This window comes from Cnephaeus nilssonii, assembly GCF_951640355.1.
Source record: "Cnephaeus nilssonii genome assembly, chromosome: 12".
Lineage (NCBI taxonomy): Eukaryota > Metazoa > Chordata > Mammalia > Chiroptera > Vespertilionidae > Cnephaeus > Cnephaeus nilssonii.
Genome location: NC_137083.1, coordinates 34,246,664 through 34,270,516, shown reverse-complemented (window position 1 = coordinate 34,270,516; position 23,853 = coordinate 34,246,664). Strand labels below are relative to the sequence as shown.

The window sequence follows — 23,853 nt, the reverse complement described above, 5'->3', positions numbered from 1 at the left end:
AAAACTTCAATAAGTCAGTTTTTTAACATGGGGCATTAAGTCAGATGTAAAACTATATCCTGTCTAAGATCAAGATTAGTCTGTGTGGCTGTACCACCATGGGGCCTACAGGTGAAGGTCAAATCGTCTAGGTGGAGACTCTAGGAATCAAAGCAGGCCTCATGCCACCTAGACTACACAAATGTGTTCTATTGTCTCTATCTATATAGTGTTATATCTTTTTGGAGATTATTTTTTAAACAATAATTTATAACTTCTGCTTTAAGCAAAGATCACTACAAAAATATATATTTTTGTAATATTATTAAAACAATCACAGGATTTGACTTACACTACCAGATTTCATGTTTAGGTTAGATTCCTTGAGAATTTATATAAGACTGTTTTTATTGTTTTCTCTTCTAGTTTGCTTCTTAAAATATTTTGAAAGATTTTTCTCTGGATACTTGCAAGAAATAAGAATGTAAAATGTCACATCATTCATACATGCAGTGAGGAATAGCAATTAAATAAACTGAAAATGCATTTAAAAAAATTCTAGTCATTTTATAATAAACTAGAGGCCCGATGCATGAAATTCGTGCAAGAGTAGGCCTTCCTTCCCCTGGCAGCCAGAGCACCAATTTCCCTTTGGCACCTGGGACCCAGGCTTCCCTCGCAGCCCCAGCTTCGTCTGGAAGGTCATCCGGGAGGATGTCTGATCTAATTAGCATATTATGCTTTTATTATTATAGATAACAAATTTATTTCAAATCTTTAACATAATCATTTGAATTTAAAGCATGATCATATATCTTTTTATCAAAACATAGGATATATTATTTTATTAATCAATGTTACCCCAATAAATTCAATACAAAATTTGGAAAAAGTAATCCCTTAAGAATCAAAGGCAATTTAAAATAAATGAACCTAACTCTGTACTCAGTTGGTAGAATAACCACACAGAGAGAGATTATTCCATAAAATTTTGAAACATAGCAATATGACTCTACCTCCATCCCTAGTGGAATATATTCTAAGGAAAAAATGAACTGCAAAAATTCTTAAACCCATTTTAACGTTTAAATAATAATGCTCATGGTGGTATTTGTATGGTTATTCTTCGACTGTTATGTGTATTTTGTGCAATAAAGTAAATGAGTAAAAAAATAATTTCATCTCGCAAATACTATCTAATAAAAGAGAAACATGCAAATTGACCGTATCTCCACTACGCCCACAAGCCACACCCACCAGCCAATCAGGAGCGAGTATGCAAATTAACCCAACAAATATGGTGGCAGCCATGGAGCTGGAGCCAGCCTGAGGCTTGGGTTGCCCCTGGCGATGGAGGAAGCCAAACTTCCAGCCCGCCCTGGCTGGCCCTGGCCTCTGCTCAAGGCTACAAAGTTTCAATTATAGAAGATAAATAAATCCCAGATACCAGGGCCTCTGCTTGGGTCGCCAGGGGGCATAGCCAGCCTGCAAACCACCAGGGGCCCTTTGCCCAGGCTGCCCCACGCCCCAAGGGAAACCCCACCCTTATCTGGGACACCCTTCAGGGCAAACCAGCCGGCTTCCACCTGTGCACCAGGCCTCTAGCCTATCTAATAAAATAGTAATATGCAAATTGACCATCACTCCAACACACAAGATGGCTGCCCCCATGTGGTCAAAGATGGCTGCCCCCATGAGAACACAAGATGGCCACCACAAGATGGCCAGCAGGTGAGGGCAGTTGGGAGGGACCAGGCCTGCAAGGGAGGGCAGTTGGGGGTGATCAAGCCTGCAAGGGAGGGCAGTTAGGGGTGACCAGGCCGGCAGAGGAGGGAAGTTGGGGGTGACCGGGCCTGCAAGGAAGGGCAGTTGGGAGGGACCCAGGCCTGTAGGGGAGGGCAGTAGGGGGGGACCAGGCCTGCAGGGGAGGGCATTTCAGGGGGACCAGGCCTGCAGGGGAGGGCAGTTAGGGGCAATCAGGCTGGCAGGGGAGCAGTTAAGCATCAATCAGGCTGGCAGGGAGTGGTTAGGGGCAATCAGGAAGGCAGGCAGGCGAGCAGTTGGGACCAGCAGTCCTGGATTGTGGGAGGGATCCCAGATTTGAGAGGGTGCAGGCTGGGCTGAGGGACACACACCCCCGTGCACAAATTTCGTGCACCAGGCCTCTAGTTAATTATAAAGTACCTCAAGTGGCAAAGTAAAAATCATTTCTTAAGTTGCTATCCATCTTTAAGAGCAATCTTACCTAATAAAAGAGAAACATGCAAATTAACCATCACTCCACTATGCCCACAGCCAATCAGAGTGAGTATGCAAATTAACCCAAAAAATGGAGGTTAATTTGCATATGCAGGCACAGAACAGCCAGGAGGGGCTGGACGCCTGCTATGAGGGGAAGGGGGGCGGTGGAGGGAGCTGCAGGAGTGGTGCTCCAGCCAGAAGCGAGGACTTGCTGGTTCCTGGGTGGCCGGGGAGCGGGGATTTGCCGGCTCCCGGGCGGCTGGGAGTGAATCCAGGGGAAGGAAGGCCTATTCTTGCATGAATATTGTGCAACAGGCCTCTAGTTAGAAAATAAATTCTGTCTAGCAAAAGACTTTATCCAGAAGTACTTATCTTATAAACTTCATGCTTTGCATAAGGCACTAATTGGTAGTTTATAACCAAAGCAAATGAGGAAAAGCAAAGCAAAGGCTCACCTCACCAAGAAAGTCATTAGAAGAAAATCTATCATAATCCCAGACTGTCACCTCCAGTGTTTTCTTCTTGAGCTACAGTTCAAATCAAAATGTCATTCACATCATTTTTCATCATAAATTTTCATTACACTCATATTATAGACTCATTTATTTTTACTTCCTTAAAAATCTTTTCATTTACATAAAAATACCTGAAATATTATCTAAAATTATGTGGGTTTATACTAAATATTACCTAAAATATCAATGACTTTGTACTCTAACCTAGTAAATATCATGAGACCTCACTATTTTGTAAATTTTGTTAATATCCTGTTAATCTACCCCCATCTTTAAAAGTAGAATTTAGAATCTATAAATACACTTTAAATACATGGGATTCATAGGTTGCAAAACTGTCTAGGTTATTTAGATAAAGTATTTGGATTAGAGTTTTTTTGGTTTCAGTATATTGCCAAAAAACACAATAGTGCTCCTTATTTCTGCAGGTGAATTTAACTTATTTTAAATTCAAAAACCCATATTACAATTTATATCCAGCTTCACCTTCATAGTCAATTTAGAAATCTTAAAGACAACTCATTTGTAAGTTATCGCATATGGATGTTTTCTTTCTGTTCTACTTGTAGTCTTTCTCTCTGAAATTTAGATTATAGTCTTTCAATAATTTTGTCATTACTATTCATATATTATACTAAATCTATCACATAGAACATAATCATTACATACCTGTTCCATGGAGATACTTTTATAAATTACTGTTTGATTCCACTCAGGATTAAGACTTTTCTGAACATATTTAGTCCTTCTCTTGTACTCAGCACTGAATTGGAAGAAAAGAAAGAGTTACCTTGATTATTCACCTTAACTGATGACTTCATAGTCAACCTGAAGGGCATGCAGATATTTTAAGATGATATTTTGTTTTGAATCACTATGCAATTATCTCATCATACTCATGTCTTAAACCTTATTTTAAGTTAAATGCACAATGAAAATGTAAAAATATGTTGGATGCTTTTAGGTTTATTTGCCCTAGAGTAGTGTCTAGTTTGTTTGCTTTATCCTACAATTTAAAGTTTTTAAAGTCAATTTAAATATTTCCTATTTAAATATCTATATTTCATATAGATAATATAACTTAGATACATGCATGTACATATAAAATATTTAAAAAATAGGTAAATTTTAGAGTTGCTTAGGAAAATTCTGAATGGTATATCCTAAGAGTGTTGTGGAATTAAAGGTAATTACTATAAATATTTACTTTTGCCCAGATGTACTCAAATAACTAAAATTGTTTGGGAAAAAATTTAGATGTTTATTTTAATAGAGTATCTTAATCTTAATAATGAGTTGGTTCTCCAATTCTCTCCAGAATCAATGTATGTGGCCTTTATGATTAATGGAGGAAAACACACCTTATTTCCGAGCCTCCTCCATCATCCCTGGCTGTCCTGGGTAAATGCCAATGAATTCCTCTGCAGTCTTTTTGCAGACAAAACTATTCCTTTAGTAACACTTGGGTGTTTTTTTTAAATAATTATCATGTCCTGACCATTATGAGCATGATCCCAATGGGTTGTGTTGCCACATTACACAATTACAAGTTGAAGATGGCCAGATAAGCAGGGGGATTAAATGTGAGCAAAAATTCAGGTTGAGAAAATAGTGGAACTCAATTTCTTTTTTCTTCCTTGTCTAGTAAACACACTAAATTCCCTCCTGGGAAGATCACATAATGATATTATATTAGGACAATTAGCTATATCTAATAATCAAAGAAGTTTTCTAATAAGGAATGAAAATAAAAAGTCAATTTATCAATATGGGACATGGTGTTTATATAAAAAAACACACAACTAAAAAAACTAAACTTTCATTCCTGTGAAGTTTTGACTTATTTTTTCTTATTGGCTAGTTATAAGCAGATATGCTTTTAAGATAGACAGAAAATGATATTTAAAACATAATCATTCTACCTTAATCCAGCTGAAAACAGTTTTCTGAGTTTCTCTTTTTAATTTAAAATTACTGATAATGAAGAATGGAATATGATGGTTTCTTTGTATTTAACTTTTATAAAATAACTAAAATATAAGGTCCTCATTTTAAAAATTATTTGGTTTTTCTTCATTGAATATATATATATATATGTGTATATATATATATATATATATATATATATATATATGTATATACTTTTGCATTAAAGGAATATATATATGTGTACATATATATTCCTTTAATGCAAAAGTATATTTTCAATAAATGTATATAACTTTTCCGAAATTACTCTTCTTTCAATTTAGAAGATGTTCAGAGCACATCCCATTTTATAAGCTATTTTTCTGTGTAATAGTGTGTTTATGGACCATCACTTTATTCTCCTCTGTGCTTCCTGAGGTCAAAGACAATGTCTGTGTTGTCAGCTCTAACCCCAGAACCTAGCACAGTACCTGGCGCAGTCTGTGCTAAATATTTATTGGATGCACCCCTAAAACATTCTTGTACTTTTTTTTCTTTCCCAATTCATTGCAGTGAAATAATTTTTGGCCTTCCAATTGTAAATATATACAACACCTGGGTCTGCTTTACATGGGACGTGTAGGAAATCGCTTATGCTAACAAGGATGTTTAGAGAAAGTCCAGACAGGAACTAGGTTTACAGGTATCATGATAGCTAAAACCAGCTTCAGTTATAGGAAACTCTCATTATTAGGAAAAATTATGTACTTTGTCCAAAAGTGTACTGAAAGAAAACCAGGATGAGATCTCTCACATAGCCTTATTTCTATTCCTCAATTATTCAGGGACAAGTACTGAGTTCATGGGCTCTTCAGGCTCTTTCTTTGTCTTTCTTTAGCCTCATCTTGGCTCACATTTGGGCTTTCTGAGCTTATGAGTATATTGAGCAGAGGGTGGAAAGAGAAAATGAAAGAAGACAAAAAAAAACTTAACCAGTGAAATGACAAATGTATTACATTATTTTATTATCATTTATTAATCCTCACCCTAGGATATATAACTTTTCCATTGCTTTTTTAGAGAAACCAGAAGGGGAGGTAGGGAGGCAGAGAGAGAGAGAGAGAGAGAGAGAGAGAGAGAGAGAGAGAGAGAGAGAGAGAGAGAGAGAGAGAGAGAGAAACATAGGTGTAAGGGAGACACATCTACTGATTGCCTCCCTCACGTTCCCTGACCAGGACCGGAGACCAAAACTGCATCCCAGGTACGTGCCCTTGACCAGGAATCCAACCCATCACCCCGCGGTGTTCTGCCAATGCTCTAACCATTTAGCAACACCAGCCAGGGCTACATTTTGTTATTGAAATTGAAGAAAAGAAAGATGTTTGATTTTCTATATAGTATTCGTAAAATAATTTGAAGTGATTCAGTAGCCTAAGCATTTCTGTATCTTTCCCCCCGCCCCCCCCCCCCCCAGAGATAACTGACCATTGGCTCCATGAAGCTTATTGTACATGTTATTAGCAATAACAACAGCAACCATTTATTGAGAGCTTATTACGTGCCACCCATGATCACTTTTGGTATATTGTTCCAGGTGTTTCACAAAAGGCCTGGGAGGGGGCCTATTGTAAGTCCTATCTAGCAGAAAAGGAATAGTTTTAGAGAAACCTCACTACTTGTACTTGGCAGGACTGAAATCCAAATGCAATTTTTTTAAAGTCTTTACTCACTGACCTCTTCAGCCTAACTTACAATGTCATTACTTTGCCATTATTATTCCTTCTTTCATTGCCAGTTCGCAAAGATGGTGATAAAAGTGACTTCTAGATGAAATATAGGATGAGAAAGTGATTTCTAGATCTTCTAAATTGCAATCCAACACAGCCTAGACTATTTCAATCATTACTTATACACAGAAAACATGTTCTCTTCTCAGGTAAATATAGACAAGCGCTTCATTCTGACAATGTCCCCCAGTTTTTCTCGCTAAAAGACAGCGAGGTTCTAAATAAAGTGACTGATAACGTCTGTTCTAAAATGACACTATCTCTTTGGAATAAGTAATTTTGCGTGTCAGTCTGAGATCTGGATGGCATCCTGAGATGACAGAGCCAGTCCGAACAAGCATTCTTTCACAGTGTCATATTTTACTATTTGCCATAATTATGGAGCTACAAGGAAACAAAAAGTTTCTGGGCAGTAGAAAGACTTGGTGAATAATCTTATTCTTTAAAATACTTAAACACTTATGCCTTTAAAAATCAGAAACAGCCTCTTTTGGGCACAGCTTGTCAGGATTAGTAAAAATGTCAAATTTTAATGTCATTGACAAAAACAAATCCTGTACCATTAATATTCTGTTGGGTTTAAAATTCTCATAACCTTATTGCCACAGATGGTTCAAGATTCTCTTCCCTAACTGAATAATACATTTAATTTATAAAGCAATGAGATGTGCCAATGGAAACTTTTGGTTATGTTTTGAGAGATAGCCTTAGCTGACAATGTAATGATGCAATAGTTTCTGACTATTGGCAAACAAAAGATGCTCATATGTTGTTCCTAATGCTCTAGAACAGGCAGGTTATGGCATCCTATATTGCATGGCAATCATTTTGTTGTACAGAAGGGCATGGAAATGTTTCCATATCAAGGTCTAAGTGAAGGATAAAGACCAGACAACTATTGTCTTTAAGATGAGATATACATCTAGTACAGACATCCAGATCAGTTCATTCCTTTTGAAAATGACTAGATTTTTAAAATTTGTAACAGAACACCCAGGTGAACTTAAGGCATGATTATCACATGGGAGGCTACATGAATTTTAGTGTAAGCATTATGAATAAAAACTTTTGTACACAGCCATGTGGCTCAGTGGTTGAACTTTGATGTATAAACCAGGAAGTCACAGTTCAATTCCTGATCAGGGCACATGCCCAGGTTGTGGGCTGGATTCCTAGTAGGGGGTGTGCAGGAGGCAGCTGATCAATGAATCTCTCTCATTATTGATGTTTCTAGTTCTCTCTCCCTCTCCCTTCCTCTCTGAAATTAAAAATATATTAAAGACAGCCGAAACCGGTTTGGCTCAGTGGATAGAGCGTCGGCCTGCGGACTGGGAGGTGCCGGGTTCGATTCCGGTCAGGGGCATGTACCTTGGTTGCGGGCACATCCCCAGTGGGGAGTGTGCAGGAGGCGGCTGATCGATGTTTCTCTCTCATCGATGTTTCTGGCTCTCTATCCCTCTCTCTTCCTCTCTGTAAAAACTCAATAAAAATATATTAAAAACATAAAAATTAACATAAAAATATATATATATATATATATATATATATATATATATATATATTAAAGACAAACAAAACTTGCAATATGCCTAATTTCAGGGTGATATTTCCTTATTTATACTCTTTTATGTTTTAAATATTTTCTAGTTTTCTATGTTCTATTGCATACATCTGCTAAAACTATTTCATAATGTTTTGGTTGAAACAATTTGCTATTTGTCTAATTCACAGACACCAACATATAGAAAATAAAAACTATAGCCCAAGTTGAACTGTAGGTGTATGTACAGGATAAGGCAAAAATAAAATGAAAAACTCTAGACAGTACAGCACAGCTTAACACTGAAAGAGAGCCAACTCTACCTTGCATTCTGGACAACCATGACTTGACTGCATTGATTCCAAGAGCGCAAGTGAAGGATACAACAGGAAGTAAGAAAGACAGAAAGAAAAAAGTTAGGAACAGAAGGAAGGAAGAAAACATGAGAATAATAATTAGGTAATAATTAGGGAGCAATACCATAACCTACAAATTACATGAGGCAGAAAATAATCTTTTAACTAAAGTAAAAATAATACCTCACAAGTGCAATAAACCCCGAGGCCTCAGCCACTGTAATAATTGGGAGTAATTTAATAAAGGACTAGGAATTGAATAGGAGTAGCATATTAGCCGCCTTTGGGCCAAATCCCACCAAGGAGGAATGCTTTGTTTGACAAACTGCATGAGGATGGCTTTCGGTGGGAATCTCACTCTTCATTTCACTATAGCTCCCACCTTACCCTGCTACCCCAGAATGGACTGACATATTTAGGTAACCTGCCTGTCCTTTCTGCTTATTCAAGTGTGTAATAGTCTAACTGAAACATAGTCCTGTAATAAATAAAAGAAAGGTACTCTAATATTGTTTGAAAGATGATACTCCAGGATATTATCAAAGATAGAAACTAAATGACTGTTTTATTTTAATTCATTAGCAAATGTTAAATAGAGATAGACCCCTGGCAGCGATTTCCTCTTATCCCATTATACTCTGGTTAAATAACACTGAAGGTCTAATGACCCAAATCAAAGACAGAATGAAGTTATCAGTTTGTTGTTATACCCATGTTTAAAACATTTAGTCAAATTACAGTTATAACTAGTACATAAAGATATAAATGAATTACCATAAAATAAAAACTCCCTTTTCTTGCACTATATGGCTAGTTGTTGATCTTTATAAATTAAGTAAATAAATTAAAACTATTTAATTTATACCAGCAATATGTTTCTAAATAAAATTATTAGGTAGGATAAAATTAAAGGCTGTATACTGAATTTGTTAGAGCATCTGGCATTTTTCAAATTATTTTCTGAATGTTATCTAATTTGATTCCCCTGACAAACTAAAAATTATGGCTCTGCCTACCTTGGCTCTCTCAATATCAATAAGCAAACTAAATCTCAAAGAATTGGTGATCTGCCTGTGGTGATATAATTAGCACATAGCAGATTCAGATGCAAGGCATAACTCTAATTTGGATCCTATTCAAACAAACCAAATACAGTCATAAACAAGTTTTTGTATGATTTCAATGCTTTTAAATTGTTGGTTTGTTTTATAGCCCAGAACATAGTTTATCTTGGTGAATGTTCCATATACACTTGAAAAGAATATGTATTCTGTTATTGATGTGTAAAATGTTCTATAATTATCAATTAGGTCACCAAACCAACTAGGAAAATATCATGAAGCAAATGGAGAAATTAAGGCATTATTTATAATTTTTAAAAAAATTAATATGGTTATATGTGGTATTATGATTATTTTTGAAATGAGTTACCTTTTAGAAACATATCCTGAAATATTTGCAGAAAAAAGTTATATAGTTGACATCTACTTTAAAATAATCTGTATGGAGGGCGTATATGTGGGCCAAATGAAACATGACTGGCTAGGAAATAGAAAATTTCCAAGTAAAAAGTAATATTTGAATGTCACTCCTTAAATTAAATTAAAAAATAAACAAAATGAACAAAAATAAAACCAGAAATTTCAAGTTACCAATCCAAAATTTTTGTTGATTACTTATGTTTCCATTATGCTAATTTGGCTAATATAAATTGTTCACATAAGGTATAACAATCACTGGGTCCAAATCACTGTTTTGAAACCATCCTTGAGTATTGATTTATATATTAGAACATAGCAATTTGCATTTATTATGTGAAAATTAAATATCTCCATAGAGAGTTTGCTTTATATGAACAGTTTATATATCACACAACAGATTCAGAGATAATTTTCATTTATTTACCAAAGTAGAGATTTCAGCTGGCTTGTTTTTTATTTTATTTTATTAGTATTTTTAAAACACTAATTTAAAATATGCTTATGAATAAGGATGCATCAACAAGTCACTTAATGAACACTTAACATATTGGATAATACACATGTCCCTTGATATAAAGTACTAAGTTATCTGTCCTTGAACATTGGTTTCACAAATAAATGTGGGAATGCAAGGTCATTTAAAAAATCTCCCACACATAATTTCATTAAATGATTTCACAGACAATCTGACTGGTCATAGCAGGAGTGGTTTCCAGAATCTAATCACTGATGTGCTCTCTCTCACCGAGGCAGGCTTTATTATGACTAAAGGCTCTCCTAGAACCCTTTAAGGCTTAATTATACATTTTAATTCCACCTGATCTGCTACTTATAAATAAATATTTCATGTGGGTAAAACTAAGGAAATGATATTAAACTCTTTGAAATTAGAGACTGGGAGACATTATATCATTATTTTTTAAATAAGGGGATGCATTACTTAGAAGAAATTGTTTCTTTACTTACCCTCGCCCTGGAAGAAGGTACACTTTAACAAAGGGGTCAGAATAACCATTGTTGTCTCGAGGGACTAAGTTTCTTGCTTGGAGAATGTGTATTATGAGATTGCCAAGATCATAGTTGATTTGAAGCTTAAAGAGACAGAAACATATTTGGTGAATATTATATTTTTGTTTTAACAAACATAATTACATTACCAGTCAATATTTTACAAGTATTTCTTTTTGTTCTCATAAGAAGCATCAATCCTCATTTCCTTTTTATTTGAAACTGAACAGACCAGTAAATACCTAATTTAATTGGGAGTTCCCAGGCACATGTTAATTACTAGCAAAAGTGCTATTCATTTTTTCTGAGGTGAAAGTCCTGGCCTGTTTAAAATTCATTTAGAAGGAAAATCATACAGTGGATTCTAGTTGCATTTTTTAAACGAAATATCTACTTTTAGGAAAAGAGTAAATGTTTAACATTCATGCATACAATTATTGGAATTCTGAAATTAAATTAACTAGTTGATATACTTATTAGAAAATGTCATTTGCATTTCACCAAATAATTAGCAGTGGGTGGAATCATTATTTAAAGATAAAGTTATCACTACTGAAATGCAGGAATATTTCAGAAGGTGTAAAATTTACCTCTTCCTATATTACATTATGCGATGTTAAACCTGAAGCTTTTCTTTCTGTTCTGCTATTTTTCTAGTAGAGTGAGAGGCTAAGATAATCAAATCTTGTTCTTCAATTTTAGAAGCTGAAGAAGAAAGAGGCATCGCCTCATAGATGCTTAATAGCTATTATAAAATTGTCACTGAATAGTAAAATATTTATATTTCTAATAAATATTTGAGAAGCCTGCATGATTCAAAATAAGTGAAGTAACCCATTTTACTCCTTAGAAATTGAAAGGGTCTTTTGGTATTAGATAAGACTTAATTCTGTTTAATGTTCTTACCAATTAACAAAAAGCAAAACATTTGTATTTCAAAGCAGAAAATCCATAAATAAAAATACTAACACATTTTATAATCATACAAAACAGTTATGTAATAGTTATGTTGAAAATGAGATAATTCAGATGAGCCAAATTTTATCTAAAATTCTATAATTAAAATAATTGTTAACTTTAGTATAATTTTGATCTGGTTATCATGTTTTGTGGCAAAAAAAAGGAATCTTTGATCACTTTTCTCTACACAGAAAAGCCCAGAGTCTGATCACCATACAGTAACCGCGTGCTACAATGGATACAGAAATATATAATTACTCTGGAATTAATTTCACTGAGATTCAGAACAGCTTCCAAATTTTTAAGAAGTTCTTTCCTATTTTCTCCTTTCTCTGCCAGCCTTAAAGTCCATTTTTAACTGTAAAAGTACCAAAACTATTTCTTGTGCTGTTTTTTGTTTTTTTTTTCAAAACCATTTATTGAAATGAAAACTTGCAGGCTTCAAGATAGTGCTTTTCGAAATGTACTCTGCAGGGCCTTAGAGAACACTGAGTTGCTCACAGGTTACTTCCAAGAGAGAAGGAGATGCCTGTCCCCAGGAATCCTCAACCAGAGCTACTCAAGTGCTGGCAGAGTCATTGTATGGGTGTCTACATAAAGTGTTCCTTAGAATAAGGTTTTGCTAAAAGAAAAAAAAAAAAGTTGAAGCCAATGTATAAGGGGATTTAAAAAAAAGAAAGGGAAAAATATCCCAAGAGTTACGAAGGAATGTTTTTAGTATAAATGTCTACTATAGAATTAAACACTACTGCACAGGGGAAAAGAAAACAACATAAGAACAAACAACAACAAAAACCACAGCAAATACTGGTCCAGGAGCAAGAAGTATTTAAAAAAATGGGAGAGAAAGAAACTGAATCAGAAAAGCTAGCTTTTTTTCTTTTCTTTTTATTTTTTTGTCTGTCTGAAATAAAGGATCAGGGCCTGGCCTAGGAGTGGGAAACAGCAGTGAGCCAGCCAGACTTAGAGAAGATCCGTAATCAGGCTCCATCCTGCTGGGTCCTTCTTAGAAAGGCGTCCACCTTCAGCACTTTTTTCTCTCTGTCCGCAGTCACACTCCACTTTTGTTTTAATCAGTGAGTGGACAATCACTTAATGTACTACTTTGCATGTCAGCCCCTTTGGAATATTTCCTGTTGGCCCCTGCTGAATGACTTATTACATAGTCCTTCTAATTAGTCTTTTCCTTACTCCGAAATGTTTACTGATTATTCTATTATTTAGTGGCTCACTCCCCCTCAGCTCACATTGAAGGCTCTTTTAAACTTCTCTCTACAGGACCCTTTCACGGCAGCAAAGCTGCCCTCATCATTTCATGCCTGTCTGGCAGCAGAACCTTTCCCCAGACCTTCTCTTCTTCCAGGAACACACTCCCCTTTCCCCCTGCTTATCCTCAAACTAGTAGCCCATCTGCAGGAAAAATCCTGCAAGCGGCCGCTGCAACCGCATGCGCTGCCACTGCCGCCGCTGTTGCGGCCACCGCGCCTGCAGCCACGCACCGCTGCCACCCGCCCCGCTCCACCCCGCCCCGCTTCACCCTGCCCCGCCCCGCCCCGCCCTGGCTTTCCCTCTGGCAGCCATCTTGCTTTCCGCTTTTCCTCCGTCTTCCTTCTAAGTTGTCTTCAGTCTTCACTCCTCCCTCCCTCAGCGTATGCAAATTAACTGCCATCTTTGTTGGGTAATTTGCATACTCGCCCTGATTGGCTGGTGGGCGTGGCTTTGGATGGTGGGCGTGGCTTGGGCGTAGCGAAGGTGCGGTCAATTTGCATATTACTATTTTATTAGGTAGGATTAGGTCAAATCTCTGTTATCCTTCGTGAAGTCTTTCATGCACATTTCCTCCAGAACATGTTGGAGTTGCAGCTAATACTCACTGTTCTCATTCCTTTATCGGGAACTTACTATCTTCAAAGTTATTATTTTATATTGTGTTAATTTTTTCTATGGGGCATTTCTTATCTACTCTAAATTACATTTTGGTATCATCTAAACCACAATTTTCTAATATTTTTACTATGACGCACAGTAGGAAATACATGTTACAATATATTACACTAACACAGAAACACACATACACAGAACTAAAAAGAGGGATTAACACTACTTTTTTCTATTTTCTTGGTTAAAATCCACTAAAATGACTTCAAAAATTTCAAATTAGTCATGACCCTCCTCCTCCCCCGCCCAGTAAAAAAAAACACAGCTCTATAAGAATGTTCAACAATTATTTAACAATTGTTAACCAGAGGAAGAAATGAGGACAGCATTCAACTCATGAAACTCTCGAAGAAGAAGAAACTTCAAATTTCCAGGAGAATCTGTCATGTTGGAAATACATTCAACAAATATAAAGTAAAATGAGACCTAAAATGTATTAATGCTACTAAGGTTTAAGGCAGGTTTTAAGGCATCCAATTCCAAAGATATAATTAGATTTCAGAAAACACGTATTTGTATTAAAATACTATTCTGTGCAGTTGTACTTTTCCCCTTTATTAGATCTGTATGTGTTTTAAAACAGAAAAGGTTCCAACAGTGTTTACAACTTCAACAGACCAGGGGGTGGAAATAATCAGAAAAGATTGCATAATGATGATTTAAAACAAAACAAAACTTTCATACCTGAATTTCTCCTGTAATTGGATGAGAGACAACCTTTGTTGCATCAGTAGGCTGTAATATTAAAAACATACATTATAATAGATAAACCCTTCATAGAATTTACCATTTCAACTTCCTCCTGAAATTAATTTCTATTTGGTCAGAGCACACTGCCTGGAAAATATATTTCACCCATTTGTCTACTTCAGATTATGCTGTCTGCTTATACTTCTCAATACATATTTAATTTTATAGCCACATGAATCTGCTTTTCATTTTGTTAAGCCTGGTTTGAAGCTATAATTTTATACCTGCAGTAATGCATTTTCAATTACTTAAGAAAATGAACGCTTTGGTTCAATGTACTCTATTTAAATATTCATAGGATTTAAAGATCTATAGAGGAATAAAAAAACATATTTTTTTTATACAACAGCTGCCTAGGAGACAGGAGTTATGAAAATCCATGCTTATACTCCTTTGTTGGGTATACCTGTTCCCTTCTAGACTGAGATACCAGGCAATCACTTTCTAAGATCTCACACTTGATTATAATTCCATCCCATTCTATTTGAGTTCTTATTTCCTTAATTAGTTCCTTATATTAGTAGAGCCTTAAAAATAGGAATGTGATCTGGTAAACTGATTCATACTGCTGAATCAATGACTAATTGCTGATTTGTTACATTTCAATGAAATATTTGTAGAAAAGGAGAGATGACAAACCTGACCTCAGATCTTATAGAATTTCAGGCAATGTGGAATGTGGCATCAATTTAGGGAGACATTTTCCAAAATGGAGGCCAGCTTACCACTCTACAAATAAGGCCCTAGTCCCCCTACACATTATATATTGGCCTTGTTTTAATAATGAACTGGAAAAGATCCTTAATGTTTAGGTGTATATACTTGTTTTGCCAACTTTTCCTTTAAATTTTTATCGTAGAAATGAGAGCAATCAAAAGGATTCAGCTATATTCCAGGTCTTGTTCTGTGAAGTAATTACAGAAAATACTAATATAATCATTAGCAAAGTTATGGGCTATGTGTTAAATTTTCTAAGCCATCTATCCTTTATTTGTTCAACTCGTTTATATGAACAGTCATTTATTAACACTGAAACCATGCTCTGGTTACAAAGGATAAAATGTCAGTTATTGAACAATGATATTTACTTCATAATTATTTTACTACTTAAAATTCAAGGAAAGAAAACTGAATCTAGAAAAAGAAGGACCACACAAGTCCTGAAACTATTTACCCCTCAATTAAAGATGGGAGCTTTCTAAAACCAGATACCCTTGCATTTCACTGAGGAAAGTTGGGGAATAACTGAGACCAAAAAGTAAAAAGTGAGACAAAAGAAAAAGCAAAGTGTGATTATTGGTAACCTATTTTTTTTTTTTAAACAGTCATAGGTTATTTGACAAGAGCACGCAAACCTAACTAAATTTAACATAGAGAATAAACTTTATGGATCCTTTGTAGTTGTTTGGGGTATGACAGAGAACTCCTAAGAATGCAGAAATGGAAAACTGGTTTGTCTGGGGGTTTTTGCTTCAGTAGATAATTAGGAAATGAGAAATCATAACATCTTAGAAAATGATACTGTGTTTCCTGTCTGCTAGTCCAATTAAGGAGGAACTAGAAAGTAACTCAAAGGTCACGACACACTTCTCACCTTGCTGCTGCTGTGTTTCTTTTTGCTCACCGAGGGGGACCCTGGTTGCCCGGGGCTGGGGACAGAACTGGATCCTGCTGATGTAGGGCCTGAATGAGCGTGAGATCCTTTTTCCACGACAGAGGACATAACCAGTGGTGACTGCTGTAGCGAAACCTTCTGGAGCTCTGCAGCCAATTGCTTAGGATCAACCCCTGGGGACTTTGCTTTATCCACTACAACAAAATAAAATGGCTTTATACATTCCTGGATTTCAAGGTACTTAACACCATGGAACTGATTTGAATTCTAGATGACAAAGTCAAAATATTACTTATATAACAACCTACATTTTGAAAAATAAAAACAATTAAAAATACATAAATAATTGTACCTTTATGTATCTATTTCTAAGAAGTCTAGAAGGATCACAGAAGAGTAAAAGAATTCTGAGTTACAGAGGGAAATTGATCTTCCTATTCCATCTTCAGAAAATGTTTTACATAGAAAATTGTATGAAGATAAAATATTCCATTTTATTCACTGGAATTTAATCTGTATGACCAGCTACTTTTCCTTCTTTAAATCTTAACTATAATTTTCTCTAAGGGGGAAATTTCAAAGAGTTTATTTACATTTGCAGATGTATGATCGTTTCAAGAGGCCCTAGTCTCTTTATTTAGTGTAGTAACCCAGACTCAGAATGCACAGGAAGTGCTCAATATATAATTGTTAAACGAAGGAATAAGTGATATTTTGAATCTCACATTTGATCTAAATGTAAAAATGTGAAATCACACAGCAAAAATTTCATACACATTTCTTTAATGGGTCTAACATGCAAATGTGTGTTTCCCTAGAATGCTAAAAATGTAGCTACAATGCTTTTGATTTTCTTTACCATTACATAAATATATAAACATCCATCAGTCTGTTGCTTTATTTTTGTCTATATCTATGTTTATGTCTATATCTTTACAGCTACATCTGCCTCAATAATTGTAGATTGTTCCCAAATTATGATAGTTTGACTTAATGATTTTCAACTTTACAATGGTACAAAAGTGATACACATAATAAGTTACTTGAGCTACTCAACAACTTATAATAAATAGGCATTATTTTAGATAATTTTGCTCAACTGTAGGCTCATGTACCGTAAGTGTTCTGAGCACATTTAAGGTAGGCTGGTCTAAGCTGTGATGTTTGGGAAGTTAGGTGTATTGAATGCATTTTTGACTTAAGAATATTTCCAACTTATGATGGGCTTATTGGGGCATAACCCCATTGTAAGTGAAGGAGCAGCTGTACCTCCATGTCTACATTTTTCGTCACAGTTGAAAGCAGATTGCTTTCACCTACCAGATTTTGGTGGTTCATGAAGTTCCAGGTGCTGGGGATTTTCTGAATCTGAGAGCATATTGAGGTCCCTAAAAATTAAAACAAAAAAATTAAGGAAGAATTTGAGGAAGCCTGAGACAAAAGGCCCTTTTTCCCAACTACCCTGAATATTTTTTTTTTAGTAGGTAAATGAGAAGTGGTTAATGATATAAAGCAATTTCAAAGCATGCTCACCCTTCTAACCAAATATATATTGGCAATGCTGTTAAAAGTCAGCTGATAAAAATGATTATTTAAGGTGAAATCTTTATGGATTAAATGTAAGTTTATTTTGAAATACCATACACATCCATGAAATCTAAATGGGGTTCGGTTTCCATTTATATGAAGCATGTTTCAATAAAAGTATGAAAGGGGAGAGCTATTGACATTAGTCAGAGACAAAATTATCTGAATTCTTTCTATGCTTTAAACTTTGATTCTGAACACAAGAAATCTATAAAACTTGTATTCTCTTTATTTTCTAATTACAGAAAATCTTGCTGACTGGCAAAGGTTCCACCTTAACAATTTTAAATTAAAAGAGCCATGAATAGCCAAAAAATGGAAACAAAAAGATGGGGAAAAACTCACAGTCTTACACATATTTCTGCTTCCCCACTTTGCTGACTAATGATACTCTGCACTTCTTCATATGTTTTAGAAGTTAAAGGAATTCCATTCCATTCCAAAACTTGCATGCCTAAAAAGACAAATTCAAGTATAACATGAAAAGTGTGTGCTGTTTCTAGTCCAGGTCCATAGGGCATAGAAGACACTGCTTTGCATTTGCAAACCAACTCAGCACACTATTTCAGAGAACATCAGTTCCAAGTTCTCTGGAACCACATGTACTTTGGCTTCATCAACTTACCTGAACACATTAAATGTATCTAATACAACATGCAAAATGCCGTTTTTGGAAATCTATTCAATGCTCTCAAACACATGCATTTTGTTCACACTGCTATAAAGAAAACATTATTGGATGTATACTGCTTAGACCAATTTTGTGTCAGATAAAAAATAACTGTAACCACCAATGTAATTCTTTCATGGGGAGCAAGCAACTAGAAAAGTGTCAGTTCCATAGTCTATCGTGGAATGGGAGTGGCAGAAGAAAGCCATTAGGATTTTGCTGTGAAGCTCCCCTTAAGAAAGTGCTATCCCTTCAACTTGGCTCAGATAAACCGATTTCCACGCTGTGTCTTTTCTTCATTGCCTGAAAGATATTCCTGACTAGAAGCAGCAGAAATGCTAGAGAGAGAGCAACTTCATGTGTGTGTGTATTGCCTGTGCAGTAAGGAGTGCAAGGCCTTGTGCTCAGAAGGTCCTATGCTTGGTTTAAGGCTTTGCCATTGCCATTTTGAAATTCTTAATAATGTTTGAACAAAGTCCTCTACATTTTCATTCTGCACTGGGTCCTCTAAATTAGGCTGCTGGACTAGTTATCGAAAAAGATAATTTTCATACAAAAAAAAAGTGGTACCATATAATATTTCAACATTTTTACATTTAATTTCTTTGGTCCATTTAATATGAGCTGTCAAAATAATCTAGGGACAAATATTTGGCACAAATCAGATGGTCCTAATATGTGGTTATGTGAGCTGGATATAAATTAGATAAAACAACCCAAAGTTATAGTGCCTACATATTTATGAAGGCTACCAGCTTTACCTGAGAAAAATATATATGTGTCATACTAGGCTATAATTAAATAAAAATAAATACTTGTTGACAAATTACATTTTCAATGTGCTTCACAGATGCCTATGTGATACCTATTGCTCAACATTGAATTCAATGGGAAATGCTAAACATGGCATGATTGGGTCTTTAACATTTTTAATGATTTTGATATACATTGAAAAGCATATTACCAGTTGCAAGCAAGTAAGGGAAATGCTTTTAGTGAAGTGGCAAAAGAAGTCCATAAAAAAGTCCACAATTACACAAACAAAAACGACTTTTCCATAACTTACTCCAAGAAAACTTTATCTTCAGATGGGCCTTAAGTTTATTTCAACAATCCCAGGCTGTTGTACACATAAAATGAGAAAATAACATAAAAGACAGTGGTGACCCCACTAAAGAAAAATTTAGTACTGAAAGAGGAAAAACACACTTTTTTTTCTTTTAGAAGTAAGAGTTATTTATGACAGATGATTTTGAATGGAAACAAATTAATGGTGTTGTAATCCAGAAATTGCATTGTCACTTTTCTGCATAGCATATGCTATGAAAAGAAATAGCTGCATAATCTTGATGCTACTTCTGTTGGATTTACCTGTTTATTTCTCACATCTCAAAAAATAACAGTGCAAATTTACAAAAGATAATTATCCAGTGAAATGAAAAATACTTCTAGTCATAAAAATACTGTTTAGAATCAATAACATTGCTGGAAAAAATATACAGAAAAAATGGTCTTGCCTAGGTATTTATCTGAGATCGTGAACTATATAATATGCTCTGCTAAACTTTTCCATTCACTCAGTTTCCCACCAGAGTTGGTGCAATACTATAGTTCAAAGATTTTTCCAGTTCTTTTATCCTTATTCTTGGTTCCAATGGTGAGTATCAGATAATATAGGGAACGTGACTACTTGAACACAGTCATTTAGTTAATACTTCCTCTTTGCATTGCCACCCCAACTTCCTACAAATCCTATAAAAACCACAATACAATAACCAAGTGAATATACAAATAACGTCTTATCAATTCATAAGATGGTTTTAACAGTTTGCAAATTAAGTATCATGTGACATCAAATAATTTTGAAAAATAGGTTAATTGTAAAATTCTATTGTAAAATGCATGCAAAAATTTGTTGAAAATTATTATACTACATGGAAATATAGTTCACTAAAATAGTATTTTACCATTTAATTGATTTGAATGTAAGCACATTCAAACTTCATATAACTTTTTACTCTGACTTTGAGAAATAATTCCTGGAAGATAGTGTACACACAAGTGGTTAAACCTATTACTTAGCATTATGAGCAAGTAATTACATTTTTATAGTATTTAAATTTTATCAACATGTATGTTAGCCAATTGTTCAAGTTTGAGAGTGTTCAGATAATTCTTCAATTATATTCCTATAAAGTACCTATTCTAATAGTTCCTATTAGGAAAACTAAGATAATCTAAATTTTTGCCAAATGTGCAACAGTGATGATAGGACTTGGTGTTCAAAATCTTATATTTAAAAGGTTATCAACATTTAAAATTATAATAATCAGTTAATTTTTGAATTAAAAAAATCAATCAACATAAAAGATTCTCAAATGTGTTTTCATATTTTATGGGCTTACTTAATTTTATATGTTCCTCAAATTGCCAAAAGCTAGTCTTATCTTTATAACACAAAATTTCATGTATGCTATTTCTTTATCCATATTTAATATTTACCATTGCTTCAAAAACATCTATACATTAAAATTATTGAATTAACAGTCAAACTTTTATAGGTTATTGTACATCCACTCATATATCACACAAAAGCTCAAGACTTTTATATATTTATTTCAAAGATATTTTTTTCACTTCCTTGTATGTGGCAGGTGATACACAATTCATCACCTTTGTAATGATCACCATCTTTATGTTGTTATATGCTAATATCTTATGCTGTCAAATAAAGTAATAAAATACATTCCACTAGAAAAAACAGAAATATCTTGGCAATTAGTAAAATAAAGATGATTCACAGGAAATTCAAAAGTGTTATAAATATATGAAGAAAAGCCCATATTCATTAGTAATTAGAAAGTACAAATTAAAGCAATAATGACATATTACTTAACTATCATCATTCAAAAAGATCAAAAGCCAGAAAATACCATGTGTGGGATTATGGGACTTCAAGGGAAATTAAACTTGCTAGTTGGTTTTTCAGTTTCATCCCCATTCTATGATGTGAAAAGACTATATCAACATGAAAAATAAAACAACTGTTTATTTACAATTTATAAACGTAATTATTTTGATGGAGATGCAGATAAGTTCAACCACTCTGGAGGGCAATGTGGTACAACATTGTTAAATTAAGCACATGTACACCCTATGACTCAGAAATCTTCTTGAGTATCTATTTGTGTGAGGTGGAAGTTTCAGGAGAAATAGACAATGAGAGGGAGAAAATGCTCACAATGTAAACACTCCACAGAATTTGCAGGAAACAGACATAATAGGTGTTGAGATCAAAAGATGAAACCATCTTAAAATCATTTGCCAAGTAAAGACAAGTGAGAAACAGGATCTGATCTACAGGGCAATGACATTTATATACATAAAAATAATATTGACACAAGTTAACATTACACATTTTACAAATAAATGCATCACATAAATTATAATAGTTGCTTATGGAGGAAAGAAGGGAATTGGAAAAGAAAATGAGATAACAAAGAAATGAGTTAATAGATGACTGAATAAACAACAAATACACATACACACACACACACACACACACACACACACACACACACACGAGGAGACCTTACATGAACCAATGTACTATAAAATGAGAATCTGAAGCAGCTGGGGTAAAAACAAAAAACAAACAATTAATACTTTTTCTCCACTGATATTATTAACCATGACTATAGATTAATATACTAATTTTGGACATATACTCTCAAGAGCCCTTTATAAAATCGCAGCAGCAGCAAAATTTCAGCTGAACTGGTCATTGCCCTGACTTTCTAAATAGTGAGCAAATCTTGCAAATGAGTTTCAGGAGTCCAGTATGTTGTCCACATCTGTTATGCTAATTACTCATTTATTTTCAAGTTATGCAGTGTTAATAGAAGAGAAATATATACATGGATGGATTTTATTATTATTTTATTTTTTAATATATATTTTTATTGATTCCAGAGAGAAGAGGGAGAGATAGAAACATCAATGATGAAAGAGAATCATTGATCAGCTGCCTCCTGCACATCCCACACTGGGGATCTAGCCTGCAACCCAGGCCTGTGCCCTGACCAGGAATCGAACCGTAACCTCCTGGTTCATAGGTTGATGCTCAACTGCTGAGCCAAATCAGCCTGGCTTTATGATTTTTTAATTACATTTTCTATATTTCACAATTTTAACCTATTATACATTAACATGAAAAAAGGGAAAGAAGGAATGATGAGTAGAAGAAAGGAAAGAATGAAGGGAAAAAAGTATGGAAGGAGGAAATCTTCGGTAAAGAAAAAAATAATATGATAAGACATTTAAAACCTAAATATATATATTGACACAAGTTAACATTATACATATATATATATATATATATATATATATATATATATATATATATGTGTGTGTGTGTGTGTGTGTGTGTGTGTATTTATTTTATTTTTTTCTGAGGGAACTCATTTACAAGTATAAAATCTTAAGGTTGGAAACTATCTGGTTGAATAGTGAATCTTATAATATTGCCATTTTTGTCATTGTCATTATTTATTACTAGAGGCCCAGTGCATGAAATTCATGCAGGGGGGGGGAGGGTCCCTCAGCCCGGCCTGCACCCTCTCCAATATGGGACTCTTTAGGGGATGTCACTGCAGGATCGGGCCTAAACCAGCAGTCGGACATCCCTCTCGCAATCCAGGACCATTGGCTCCTAACTGTTCACCTGTCTGCCGGCCTGATCCCCCTAACTGCTCTCCCATGCTGGCCTGATTGCCCTAACTGCTCTCCCTGCTGGCCTGATCCCCCTAACTGCTCTCCCCTGTCGGCCTGATCGCCCCTAACCACCTCTGCCTCGGCCCCACCACTATGGCTTTGTCTGGAAGGATGTCTGGAAGGTTGTCCAGGAGATGTCAGTCTAATTAGCATATTACCCTTTTATTAGTATAGATTGTTACCATTTTTACTCTTGAAACCCATAGTTCAAATAAAACTTAAAACAGCGCCTCAGTATTCAAAAAGTAAAAAAATGGAGCTACTTTCATTGAAGCAGGTTCCCTGTACCTGCTGTTCTCCTCATTCTCCAGTTCTCACTCTATATGGACACTTAGACATTTGTAGGGAATCCTGTTTCTCCAACCTATCTGAATAAGTTATGAGTTTAAAATAACCTCATAACCTCCATTACCTAGGACACTGTCTCTAGAGAGACACTGGGAAGAAAATAATCTGATTTTCATTTTTTTGAAAATGGAGTCTGGATTATTAAAAAGGACTACAATTAATTATTATACTTTGTCTTTTAATCTAATAAAGCTTTTAAATACAACAGTATTTATGTGTCTGTTTGTCTTATATTTAGCATTTAAAAATAAAATCTGCCCATCTTTTAATGAGGACTATGTACTATTTTCAAAAGATAAATATTTTATCTATCAGAAATGTGTTTTATGAACCAACGTACTGCTGTTAGTTGACTGTTGATAATTCCTCTTCTCCATAATCAAATTGTGTTCACATT

At 34.8% G+C, this 23,853-nt stretch overlaps 1 protein-coding gene across 1 annotated transcript in view; it reads right to left on the bottom strand.

Moving 5' to 3' along the window:
* PCLO (piccolo presynaptic cytomatrix protein) overlaps nucleotides 1–23,853 on the bottom strand; it is a gene marked incomplete at its 5' end in the record, with an annotated part of 292,340 nt that overhangs the window by 64,165 nt on the left and 204,322 nt on the right. The window contains 7 exons of the mRNA XM_079785367.1: nucleotides 2,676–2,747; nucleotides 3,405–3,498; nucleotides 10,774–10,898; nucleotides 14,398–14,448; nucleotides 16,058–16,272; nucleotides 17,399–17,466; nucleotides 18,011–18,119. Of these exons, the coding sequence (XP_079641493.1) occupies nucleotides 2,676–2,747; nucleotides 3,405–3,498; nucleotides 10,774–10,898; nucleotides 14,398–14,448; nucleotides 16,058–16,272; nucleotides 17,399–17,466; nucleotides 18,011–18,119 (734 nt within the window). The remainder of the gene's footprint in view (nucleotides 1–2,675; nucleotides 2,748–3,404; nucleotides 3,499–10,773; nucleotides 10,899–14,397; nucleotides 14,449–16,057; nucleotides 16,273–17,398; nucleotides 17,467–18,010; nucleotides 18,120–23,853) is intronic.